Source organism: Montipora capricornis, chromosome 7, assembly GCF_036669925.1.
Source record: "Montipora capricornis isolate CH-2021 chromosome 7, ASM3666992v2, whole genome shotgun sequence".
Lineage (NCBI taxonomy): Eukaryota > Metazoa > Cnidaria > Anthozoa > Scleractinia > Acroporidae > Montipora > Montipora capricornis.
In genome coordinates, this window is record NC_090889.1 from 41,252,499 (window position 1) to 41,264,998 (window position 12,500).

Genomic DNA, 12,500 nt, shown 5'->3' on the forward strand with positions numbered 1-12,500 from the left:
GTGTCTCGATAAGAAATCTAAAGGATCCAATTCATCTCTCCCAAGTTCATACTTCATTTCAAAGTCAACATCTTGCATGTCCATGACCCCCCTTTCTATGCGGGGGGGGGAAGCTTTGCTGACAGTTTGCTGAACATTGGCAATAATGGCTTGTGTGCTGTTACGATTGTAAACCTTGGAGCACCCTGCAGGTACATACCAAACCAATCTTTGGCCCATTTCACACACAACGCATCCTTTTCTGTCTGACTGTATCTTTTTGCCACATCAGTCAGTGACCGACTAATGAAATGTACTGGCTGCCAGCCCTTAGGAGATTGCTGGAAGAGACCCGCTGATAGCCCTTCATTGTAGCTAGCTTCCACACGCACCATAATTGGTAGTTTGGGGTTGAAAAATTCTCTGGGGTCGGCTTGAGGCCTTCTTGGTCAAATCCCAGTATAATAGTATAGTGTTTTGAGTCAAATTTAAAAAAAAAAATGTCCAGTTAAGTGCAAAGATCATGTCTGCCTTTTTTTGTCTACGCCCCGCACTTCAAACATTTGCATGTATATTTAGCCCATAGAGCCCTTTATTGGGAACCTGTGATCCCAACAAACTGACCTTTCTTCATAGCTCAGTTGGTAGCTAGAGCATTGTAACAGCATTGCAGAGGCGACCTCTGCAATACTGGTACAATCTGAGGTTGGGTTTGAAGAGGATCCTTACCAGCATTGCAGAGGCGACCTCTGCAATATTGGTACAATCTGAGGTTGGGTTTGAAGATGATCCTGTTCAAGCAACCTGAATGTTCAGGTGTCTATAAGAGAAAATTGCTTCAAATTGTCCAGTTATTATTAAAGTGCAACCGCCAAAAATGCAAACTGACACTTATAGAATTTACTCTGTCTAACGCCAGACGATTTTATTCGTCAATGGGGTAAACATATATAAAATTATCTATTTCAGATTAAAATTTGCTTGTTTAGGCATGAGTCACTAATAGATTTAAATTTCAAAGCAAACAACATTCTTACAGATTCACTGCTTATTTTCGACAGGAACTCTTCCCTTGGTTTTCCAACAAGCTGCATAATCCGTGTAAGCTGATCAATATTTTGGAACAGTTAAAGATTCAAAAACAAAAATTGAAAATAATGCCAGGGTTATGCAGAGTACTGATGATTTCCTTACTTTTTTCAATCTTGAAATGACTTTCATAATTATAACATTAATTTGCTGATTATTTTGTTCCGCAAATGAAATGGAACAACTGGCAACTCAAAATGATGAAGAAAACTTTACTGCTGTGTGCAACCATTTTTTGAGAAACTGAATCTTGGTCAGTTCATCTTGGCTTGCAGACTTAAAAAGAGTGCAAAAGAATTATTACTGATGCAAATTTCATTTGCATTCTTCAAATCTTGCATGGAACTCTGATTTTTCAGATGTCCTTTCCCCTGTCCTTAGGCTCAAAAATGTCGCATGCTTCAACTCCCCAATATCAAAGCAAGAGCGTTGGTCATTTCAGAAGCTATTGATGTTTTCAAATGCAGACAAGAAGCAGAACTACTTATAGGGATTACAAAGAACATATCTTTGGCTTGTGGTCAGAACAGGCTTGCTTGGGGCTTGGATCTCTCGTTCTCTAGGTGAGTTCCACTCCACACATTCGGCCACACTGCCTCCTTAAATTGCTGAATGTTTGTTCCATTGGCCCTGAAAGGGCCCTATCATTCCTGAATAGTTAAAATAATTTGATCTATTGCTTTTTTTTCAAAAATACACAGTTATTATTTTGTGCATTAGACAATTATAATAATGTGATGTCCTTCTCCTCATAATTCCTGTTATAAAAATTATCTTAAAAGGTCCCAAACGCCACAGACAGCTTCACACATTTAGCAAAGCTTTACATACTGTAGGTAACCCAGCTTTCTCTTGGATTATAAATAGAAAGGATATGGTCATTGCCAGGAAACAATGTTTTTGATGTTAAAAGCTCTGCCATGATACATCCAACAGACCAAATATCCACTGCAAAAGAACAGCATTGCAAACAATTATTTCAGTATTGGGTTCATGAAAAGCTGACTGCAAAAACCTAAAGAGTTTAATAGATGACATGGTTCCTTTTCTTTCTTTGCTAAATTAAAGAAGACATGGGAAATGTTTATGCAGTTAAGTGAAAAAAATGTGGGTGGCTGAGTTAAAATAGTCTAAGAGCAGTGTACTGGTGCAGTGTACACAGAATAAACAAGCAAAGGACAATAATTACCTTCAAGGTAATACAATAAATAAATATTCTCGCACACCGCTGGGAGCCATGCCAAGCCGAACCACACAAAAGAAAAACTAGAATTATCCTTTGCCATCAGAAACGGAAGAAATGAGAACACAGCAAACAAGCGATTTGAACAGATTGAAAATTGAAAGCGCTTGACACATGTCAGGCAATGGCCGATGGCAAAACAAAAACGGAAACTTTACATGAGCCATGTGACCTGAAATCCCCCGCACACCTGTACCCAGACTCCCAGCCGTGTGTGAGAAAAAAGTTTTCCGCTTCTTTTGTTCCTCAGCCAGTGGAAAACCACACTTATTGCACAAGTTGTTTGCTTAATTTATTTTTAATTAATACTTTTTGCATTGCAAAAACTGTTGAATAACAACAGTTAAACTATTATTAACTTTGAGCCTGCTTGTGTCATATAGCTACATGTATACGGTAGTTTGAAGTGAATTAGAAAACAAAATTATGGTATTATACACAATTCTTTCTGTTCTTTCACTTCAGTTTGTTGCAATGAAATGACTCGCAGTCTGCCATTGGAAACGTAACCCACCTTAAACTACCTGAAGAGTTATTAACTGATCATTGCTATTAAATATATGTACATCAAGCAACGTAGATTTCTGTGTGTTACATGTACATTGGGTGTAGCACATTGACTGAAAAGTTTTAAACCAACATTTTTAGATTGCAGGCTGGCTGGTTCTACATTGAATGGCTGAATGTACAGTACAATGCACTTCTGGAGTAGTCGTTGATCAATTCATATTTAGAGCTCTTTCTTAACCCTTTGCTCGTAGGAGGGACAGTGACATAATTTATCTTTTTTTACCCTGTCTGATGCCAAATAATAAATTATTATTTTACTCAGTTCAGGGAGAAAGGGTTGAGTTATTAAATTCTTTTAGGTGAAATCATTGCATTCTACTACACGTATGTTTCCTCAGTGCACATACATGTAAATGTTTTACTGGAAGCCTAAAACAATGATAAATTACAGTTACTGTACTATCCAACATTCAACCTGTTTGGTTATAGTGCATCCAGTTCAACATGATTTCTGGAGCTCTGTACCACCGCGTGGCTACGTAGCCTGTCATCTCTTCTTCTGCCATTCTTGCCAGACCAAAATCTAGGATCTAAAAAAGGTGGGAGGTGTATGGAAACTAAAAAGTCGAATCAACACCACAGTGTAAAGTTAACTAACGGGAAGGAGGAAACATAATTTTAAACAAAAAGTGGTGGAGCTGAATTTGTGACATCAACAACAAAAGGCAAATCCACTTGGTGGCTTGCAGGTGCACAATTGGAACCTACTGTAAATAATATGCTTGCAAATCTGGTGCCCTATATATCAACTGAGCCAGGGCCACCTCTAGAATGCTTGCATCCAGTTGAGCCATGCACTTTTTGAGTTGATCGTGTTTTGCCATGCGATCAAGAGAAACAGTCGAGGGGGGTTTGGGAACCCTGTGTCCTTCCCCAAGCATCTCTCGGTTGTACTTAATTTCTCTCTAGATTTGTGACAAAATAAAATCTATTGAAAAGCATGCGGCTTCACTACCTTAGAAGGGACTGCTTGCTAGCAGTTTATGCCTTCTGCTACAAAATAAAAATAAAGGGAGGTACAGTGCATAACATTATAGGAATGAAAGTAAACTAATTTCAATAGTGAATACGCACCCGAAGTTCACAGTCTTCATTCACAGCTATGTTACTTGGCTTCAGATCCTAAGATTTCATAAGTACATTTGTACAAGAAAAAAGAAAGTTTGAAAAGCTCATAATGTTAATTATTTAAAATTGTTTTAATTATTAATTCATTAATTTATTAGTGTCAACTCTTTGGCCTAATTATTTATGCCAACTCATTTATTATGAAATACAAAGCACAGTAATACACAGCAACCAGTCATAACATAACCAACTTTAATACATGTAGGTTGGAGAGAATGACACTTAAACAAAAGTATACGTTATCACCAAAACATAAATTTGTGGTCCTTCTGGGCAAGGTACAACTGTAAGAGTGTTTTGCTCGCTTGTAAAAAAAAAAAATATATATATATATATATATATACATATATATATCCATTTGGTAACAGCAGGACATTTCAAAACAAAAGTAAGCCGTACTGAAACTAGCCTAAGTGCATACACTTTGCCAAATGTCGATAGAAATATCGTGCCATGAAACTGTAATTAGTCCAAAACCTTTAAGTTAGCGATGAGTACTTTATATAGAGACATCTCATACGGAATCTCGCCCCCGCCAAACGAAATGTTGCACGAAATTTCGCTCTGCCAAACGAAATGTTACACGAATTTCTCTCTGCCAAACGAAATGTCACACAAAATTTCGCTCTCCCCCACACGAAATGCTACCCGAAATTCGCTTCCCAGGAAGAAATTTCGCGCGTCTGCATGAAACTGCTATAATATCGGAACAATAGTTGCGTTGACTTTTCATTGAAATATTGCCGAAAATTCGCCTCCTTCGAAATATAGCAAAATTTCTTCAAATTTCATCGGAATTTGCTCTCATTACTTTTGCACAGTACTGTAACTACCATTGCAAACTAAGACACTAGCATCCAGGCCAATGGAACTGGAAATATTAGGAAATAAGCAGAAGAGAAAAGTGGTTGGAGATCACAGAAAAGTCCTTTACGGCAAGAACTGACATCTATGCTCTGCAACCCATGATGTATTATTAACATAAAAGCTTAAGAATGCTAAGACGATGACACTGGCAATACGTTCCACCGAGGTAACTCTATGAAAACATCACTGAAATCTGTTGGAAATGACAACTTACCCTGTGAATAACACCTGCTGAATGGATATACTGCAAAGTATCAAAATGAAGATGATAAAACAAAGTATAAGGTCACAGATGAATGAAGGGGTTTAATACTTTCTCAAGAAACTGTCAGTGGTGCTGTGTCGGTGGTACACTGTGAAACATGAAAATTTGGTTTTGTCAAACAAGTGTATAAATTAATTCAGGTAGTCAGTAACTAATCAACCCATTGACTCCTGGGAGTGACGTCCTTGGGAGCCTGAGGTATTAAAGGCAATGGGCTAAGCAGTCATAAACCCTTCAACTCCCAGTTTCCACTTTAATAGATTTTACTCTCAGTCTAAACGCCAGACAAGTTTCCTCGTCAATGGGGGTCCCCTCAGGACTTATTTAAAAGGGTTAACTCATTGACCCCTGGGAGTGGGACTTTGGGACTCCCCGTACGAAACAGAGTACGTTAACGCAGCGCTGCATTACCCTCTTCTAAGCTAGCGCTGCAAGAAGCACTGCTTTAGGGTTGTTTTTATTGTGCTGCAACAGTGCCGATTTGAGACTGTGTGAGTGCTGCATTAGCGACAACGAGAGCTGCAGGAACGCTGCAAAGAAATCGTACGACAAGGAGTATCATTGGTTAGCAGTATTCATGCAGCGTCGTGCAGCGCTGTTCAGCGCTGCGAGCGACAAAAGTATCACTGCGTGTTCCACTGCGTGATCATGAAAATATGATGCTCACTTACCCATGATTCCTGGCGTCTTTTTTGGCATTGTGACCGTCACGAAATTGTCTCGAGGTACTGTAATGTGAACTGTAACTAATGCTCCACATGTATATCAGACAAAAAATGTTATCAACTGGACCTCAAATTTTATTTCTATGTAAAAAGAGATTATAAGTTGCGAATACAAGCTTTAAAATTATCTTTTGTGATATGCAAAGGAAAACGGGAGGGAAAATCAACGACCGTAAAATGTTAATCCCAGTGAGTTCATTTCTTTTTTACTTTTCACTCCAGTCGTCTTCCTGCCATAATGCATTTGTTCCGGATAGGGCGCCCCCAGTCAAACCTCAGGGTATCGATATTAATTTTCTCTTCCTTTACACACAAGGCATGGCACTTCTTAGCATAGACTAAAAAAAGAAAATGAAAAGTTGCGTTTAATATTGATCTCATAGAAACCAGTTTGCTTGTGTACCACATATCGGTTCCGAGCAACTGACTGTTTTATACATCTTACCAATTATGGCGTGAACAATCCTCTGGTCAAGCACACTTTTGTCTTTCGTGCGGCTTTCTTGTAATGGAACTGACTTAGCCAATGTCTCGTCGTCAAAGTAATAGGCAACTAGTTGGCCAAGCAGCTCCTGAGGTTTACCAATGGACTTGGCTAATATTGTGTGGAGTTCTACACATGAAATAAAAACACCGCAACCAGCGTACAGCTCTTGTTTTCCACTCCCTGAGGTAAAATGGTCGGGCGCACGGAAATAATTGCTTGTGCTCTGCTTATCGGTGGATTTCTAGGACATAAACAACAAAAGAAAAAGTTGGGCTGTATAAAATTTGTCAGTAGTGTAAGAGTTGTTATTCAAAACAGGTGTTAAAGGTCTGGCACAGACCAGTAGGTATTTCAGAGATTTCTCACCTCTGATGAATAAGTGGTATCCCCAGTTTCAAGGCTGAACAGCTTTTCAAAGTATAGAGAAACTTCGCGAGGAGGTTCTATGAAGAAACACAATGCCTTTTGGTGAAATTACTCTTAATTAATTAATTAATTAATTGTTTTTGTCCCACTACAATCCTCCTGTAATTTCAAGTTAAACCGAGACTCAATTAGCACTAAACCTGCACGAAGAAAGTCCAAAGTTAATTCGAATAGAATACCAATACCGAATGGTTTTTGCGAGCGCTGCTCTTTTTTTTTTTTTTTTTGCGAGCCCTACAGTGATCAAAACCTTTTCTTGCCAGTACCGATACTAGAAAAGACGCGCGCACCGAGCTTTGGGACAACATGTAAAATCTCTCGTCGGCATACAATATACGGTTAATAATGCGACGTCCCTGTAAGTAAGATAGGTCAGTTTGGACGGTTATTATTTATAAAATTTTCCAGAATGCAAACAGTGCGAAAATTTTGCACGCAAGTGAGCACCGGTGGGAATTTTGCGAAAAAATTGAGCAGAGCTTAAATTTTGCGAGAACCTGAAAATTCCAAGGGACCATAGACTGAATGCATAAATGGTGGCCAAAAAAATGTTATTTTGTTTATGTGCTTATTAGACTCACTAGCCTCGTTTGAATGGACAAAATACAAAAGAAATGTTGCTTGAGAGCGAGGCTATTAAGTCTAATTAGCACAAAAACAAAAGAATACATTTTTGGCCGCCATTTATGCATTCGGTCTATTCGATACTCCTATAATAGTCATATACTTACTCAGAGTTTCCAGCCTTCTTTCCAGTTCTGTTATTTTCTTGCTGAGGACATTGCAGTTGTAGCACTCAGCCGACGTTCTGTTGCCAAGGAGTTCTTGATCGGTGTTCCGCTGAAGGACGTTGATGCTACTTTTCACCAATGAGCCCACAGATGACGGTGAAGTGTTTTGAATGCTAGTGGGTGAACAGTATGTGGACAGCTCTAAGATTTCCTCCGCGTCATCCAGTGGGGAATTCAGGAAGTCTAGCATTGATGATGAGGATTCCTTGTCCGGATGTGTTGTTGTAAATGTTGGTGATGAAATGTATTTGAAGTTACCAGACGATAGTGGAAATGGCGAAGAAGTGGAAAATGAAGGCGAAGTCGCAATCGGTGGCGAGGGCGTGGAAACCGATGGGCCAACTAAATTTATGGTGGGAATAGGCTGTAGTGGTGACGGTGGTGAACTTGGAGTTGATGTGCCAGTGAATGACTGAGAAAGGTCGCCAGTTGCACTGAAAAAACTTAAAGCAGCTTCGTTGGCGGCTTGTGCCTTAGCTATCTCTTTTTCTCTCTTATTGCTGATTGGTTTAGCTGGCGGCTTTTCAGAATCTTTCCTTGCTACTCCGTCTTTGTCTTTGGAAATTTTGCGTGTTCCTGGTGCTTTTTTTGCGGCGTTTGCGCTTTGATCCATTGGTGTGTCATTTTTTTTTTGTGAAAGTTTTCTTTTCCTGTTCACTGCTTCAGGGGTTTTCAAGTTTTTTTCGGGGGAAGACTGTCCTTCCTTCGCTTGATTTTGCTTCATGACAGCGTCGATCAAATTGTTCATTTCCTCGGTCAAGGCAGTTTTGCTTTCTGTGAAGAATACATTTGGGATCATGAATTTGGTGTTTCCTATGCCTCGCCAAAACAATTCTTTTTAAAGAATTTTAAGGAATACTTGAGTGCGTGTTAAACTTAATCAACGTCCGTCTAAAGACATAAACATGTACTGATGTGATCTGAAGTGATTCTAGTTAAACGCAAATAAAAATTCCTGTCGTTTGAAGAAGTAGTGAACACAGTCGGTTTGACTTTGGAATGCGTAGACCAAAAATTGTTTGCCCGCTTAATTATGTGGCGTGTTATTATCATACATAGCGTGAGATACGAATAACGATTTTGATGCTCGCAAATTTCAAGAATCCTATTACATGCCACCCATATTACGAAGCACACCCCACCCCAATTACATTTCAAGGTTTTGTAGACATCTCTTAAAAAACTCATAAAATAACTATAAAGTTCAAAAACCTTTTAACCTATTGAAAACTCAAAGGGACGTGTTCACCCAAAATCCAAAAGATCTTGCGTACCGCGCCTTATTTCCCACAGACCAAAGACCTGTTTTGGAAGGGCCACGAATCATAATGCTACGTAAGTAACAACAGTTTTAAAACATCAACACAAGCCCCTTCTGATTTTAAATGGAAACAATCATCTTAGCTTTCATTACTGGTATATTCAAATATTAGCATGACTGTGGCTCCGACGGTCGCCGAGAACAATTCCCGCCTTTCGTGGTATTATTATAGATCTACTTCTACCCAACTCCAATTTTGATAATTTTGTTTCCCACTCCTTGCGTTCAGCTTTCAAGATTGCCGAAGCTCCCTCCTTTCTCTTGTGTTTTGGTATCTTCGTCAGTGACATGATGTTAAACTCTTAAGTCTCTTATCCAGTACACTGTGGCATATTTCGATGAAGTTTTTTTCCTTTTCTGGTTGACTGGTAACCGACGATTCCAAGTTTAAAAGCTGATTTGTGAGACGTGGCATCAACATGTTTTTATCTCAAGATGCTACACAGTTTAAACCAACTTTAAAACATGAAACCCTTGATCTGATTGATCTCGACCCCTTTCACATTCAAATTTGAGCGCGCAAACTGAAAAGGTCAAAAGATATCGGGGTTTCTGACGTCTTAATTACCATGACAATCATTTTGAGCCAATAGGATACGAGAGTTCGTTATCAAGCAATTACAGATATCACTTTCGGAAGTGAGAAGTTTCCTCTTTAATACTTAGGAATAGACAGTGTTCATTTTCACAATGCCTTGTTGTATGTTGTTCCAGCATAGGACGAGGTAATTAATTCCGGAGATAATTTGATGTGAAAGGTGCATCAGTGAATGAAAAACAAATTACCCTTTCAGATTGATGCACACTTATTTCGCATCGCAAACGTTTTATTATTGCTTCTAGTTGCGTTAAAAAAGTCAGATGGTCAATCAAACCTTTTAGTGCACGCGACATGAGCTATGAAGTCACGCTAAGTGCTTCTTGGCTCTGCCAATTACACGTAAACGGCAACTTGATTGTACTGAGCTTTCAGTCACAATCCTTTGATTTCTTACGTACACTTGCGACCAATTTTTTTTAAAGTTGACTCGATACAAAGTATTTTCATGATGCCCTGCTATCTCTACAAAAGGAAAGTACGTGTTTTCTATCTGTCAGCAGGTTACATGTTCATGACTTTTCCATCCCTCCGTCACGAAGCGATGGCACACACATTTTCAGTTCAGCAAGGCTTTCAGTGTTTAGTTTTCAGCACAATGGAAAATCCCAGTCACCTGGTCTCCAGCGTTACAAAAGGTATCTCCCAGTTTACAGAAGCTGACGTAGACAGAACATCCAAAAAATTAGCCCAAGTTACAAAAGATCAGTTAGCACAGATTGCACATCCAGTTGAAATTCAATTTTCGGCCTGCAACGAAACTGAAGATGGTCTGCCCGCCGTGAAAAGGTGTCGTGTGCGGAATGCTCCATTTATAGACGATACCCCTTTTGAAAGCAACTCTCCTTTTGTCGAGGAACAAATCAAGCCGAGTCATGTCGACGAATCTGGGTTTCAGGAATATTTTTCTCTCACGGAAGACGCTTTAGGCATTGGAGGTGAGAGCATCAACAAAGGGGAATGTTCCGAGAGTTGGCTCCACCAGCATCGGATGAAATTAGAAGACATATACTACGAAGAGCTTCAAAAAATCAATGAAGCTGATATGGAGAACTCATTTGGGATTGACGATGCTGAGGACCATGAATTGGAACTACCTGAAAATCTAGAAAACCTGAAGGAAATGCTTTGTGATGAGCACAAGAAGGAAGACAGTAAAAATGAACAGGACAAGCCTTTGTATGAGGGTTGTCCACTAACTGTCGGCATTAGCATGCTCCTGATAATGACAGTTGCAATGCGGCATGGAATGACTGGTGAAGCATTACAGGACGTTCTCACTTTAATCAGCCTTCATTGCATTTCTCCTAATTATTGCACTGTAAGCTTGAGGAGATTTAAACAATTTTTTGCTACTGCGAAGTCTCCACTGGTATTCCACCGAAAACAAGGAAGCCGAGTCTTGTCCGAACACTCTTTGCCAGAAATCTCTGAAAGGGCTCGGAAAGAAATCATTTTTCATCGAAATACCAATTGTAAGTCAACTGCAAGATGTATTTAATCAGGTTTCCATATGGGAAACGATTACCACGTATAGATTTAACAGAAAACGCAGAAACGATGACGTGGGTGATATATATGATGGTGCTTTATACCGCAAACACTGGGAATCTGGCTTTCTGAAAGACCACAGAAATATTTCATTCATCTACAACACGGATGGTGTACCAATTTTCAAGTCCTCAAAATTTTCCTTGTGGCCGCTGTATGTCGCAATTAATGAATTACCATATTCTCAACGCTTCCGTAGGGACAACATCTTGTTAGCTGGTGTGTTGTTCGGACCGGACAAGCCTTTCATGTTGTCTTTCTTGAAACCATTCCACTCCATTTTCCATCAGCTAGAGACGGACGGCGTTGAGATCCTGAATCCTAAAGGTGAGAATATCACAGTTCGAGCAATTTTGTTGTGTGGAACGTGTGACCTTCCTGCACGTTGTCTTGTTTGCAACAGCATACAGTTCAATGGATTCTATGGCTGTTTACGTTGCCGACAAGCAGGAAAATCAATAAAAACTCAAAAGGGTGGTCATGTACATGTTTACCCTTTCAACACAGAGGATCCAAGTGGCCCTGTTCGAACCAAGTCGGGAATAATGCGAGACGCTCAACGAGCTGTCCAAGAAAAATCATCTGTAAATGGCATTAAAGGTCCGAGTTGGTTTGCAGCGTTAAGGCATCGTGACATTATTTTAGGTACAGCTATAGACTACATGCATTGTGCCCTAGAAGGAGTCATGAAGCTTCTTTTGGAGCTGTGGTTTACTTCAAAGGAAGGACAGCATGAACCTTCCAACATTTCAAAGCAAGTTGAAGACGTAGACAAGCGCATCAGTGAAATAAAGCCTCCCAATCGTGTTTCAAGGTGCCCTCGTTCCATTGAGGGGCACAGAAAGTATTGGAAAGCAAACGAACTTAGGGCGTTTTTATTCTTCTATGGGGCCATGGCTCTGAGAGGAATTCTTCCAGACGTTTATTATGACCACTTCATGTTATTTAGCGAGGCTTTATTTACATCATGTTTGACAAATATCACGCAATCTCAAATAACGCACGCTGAAAAATTGTTACTTCACTTTTGCATAAAGTTTCCAAAACTTTATTGTGAGCGATACCAAACTGCTAATTTACATTCCCTTCTTCACATGGCTGAAGACGTTAGAAATCTTGGTCCACTTTGGACTCATTCTACATTTCCTTTTGAAAGTCTCAACGGGGAACTGCTCAAGCTTTTTCACGGGACTCAAAATATTGTTTTCCAAATAGTTAGTGCAGTTAACATAAGCAGAGCCGTTCCCATCTTGTCCAAAACACTGGTACAAGGATCAGATCCTCATCACTTTTACACAAAACTTACATCATCAAGTAACCCCAAAAATGAAATTGAAATCGCAACGAATGTTTTTGCTGTTGGAAAAGTGACAACTAAGGAGATTTCTGCTGATGTTTTTGAGGCTCTGTCCAATCTCTTAGGAGCCCTTCCGGAATCGTTGATGTGTAATACTTTTTTT

At 39.6% G+C, this 12,500-nt stretch overlaps 2 protein-coding genes across 2 annotated transcripts in view; both read right to left on the bottom strand.

Moving 5' to 3' along the window:
- LOC138057222 (mitogen-activated protein kinase 14-like) overlaps positions 1 to 12,500 on the bottom strand; it is a 30,611-nt gene that overhangs the window by 7,359 nt on the left and 10,752 nt on the right. Inside the window, exons 5-9 of the mRNA XM_068903274.1 lie at positions 5,091 to 5,120; positions 3,956 to 4,003; positions 3,297 to 3,411; positions 1,941 to 2,016; positions 1,017 to 1,092 (exon numbers count right to left, since the gene is read on the bottom strand). Coding sequence (XP_068759375.1) covers positions 1,017 to 1,092; positions 1,941 to 2,016; positions 3,297 to 3,411; positions 3,956 to 4,003; positions 5,091 to 5,120 — 345 coding nt within the window. The remainder of the gene's footprint in view (positions 1 to 1,016; positions 1,093 to 1,940; positions 2,017 to 3,296; positions 3,412 to 3,955; positions 4,004 to 5,090; positions 5,121 to 12,500) is intronic.
- LOC138057629 (uncharacterized) lies at positions 6,080 to 8,369 on the bottom strand. The gene is made up of 4 exons (XM_068903579.1): positions 7,511 to 8,369; positions 6,720 to 6,796; positions 6,312 to 6,594; positions 6,080 to 6,204 (listed from the first exon to the last, which is right to left on the bottom strand). Exons 1-4 carry the CDS (start codon positions 8,367 to 8,369, stop codon positions 6,080 to 6,082), a joined length of 1,344 nt encoding a protein of 447 aa, XP_068759680.1.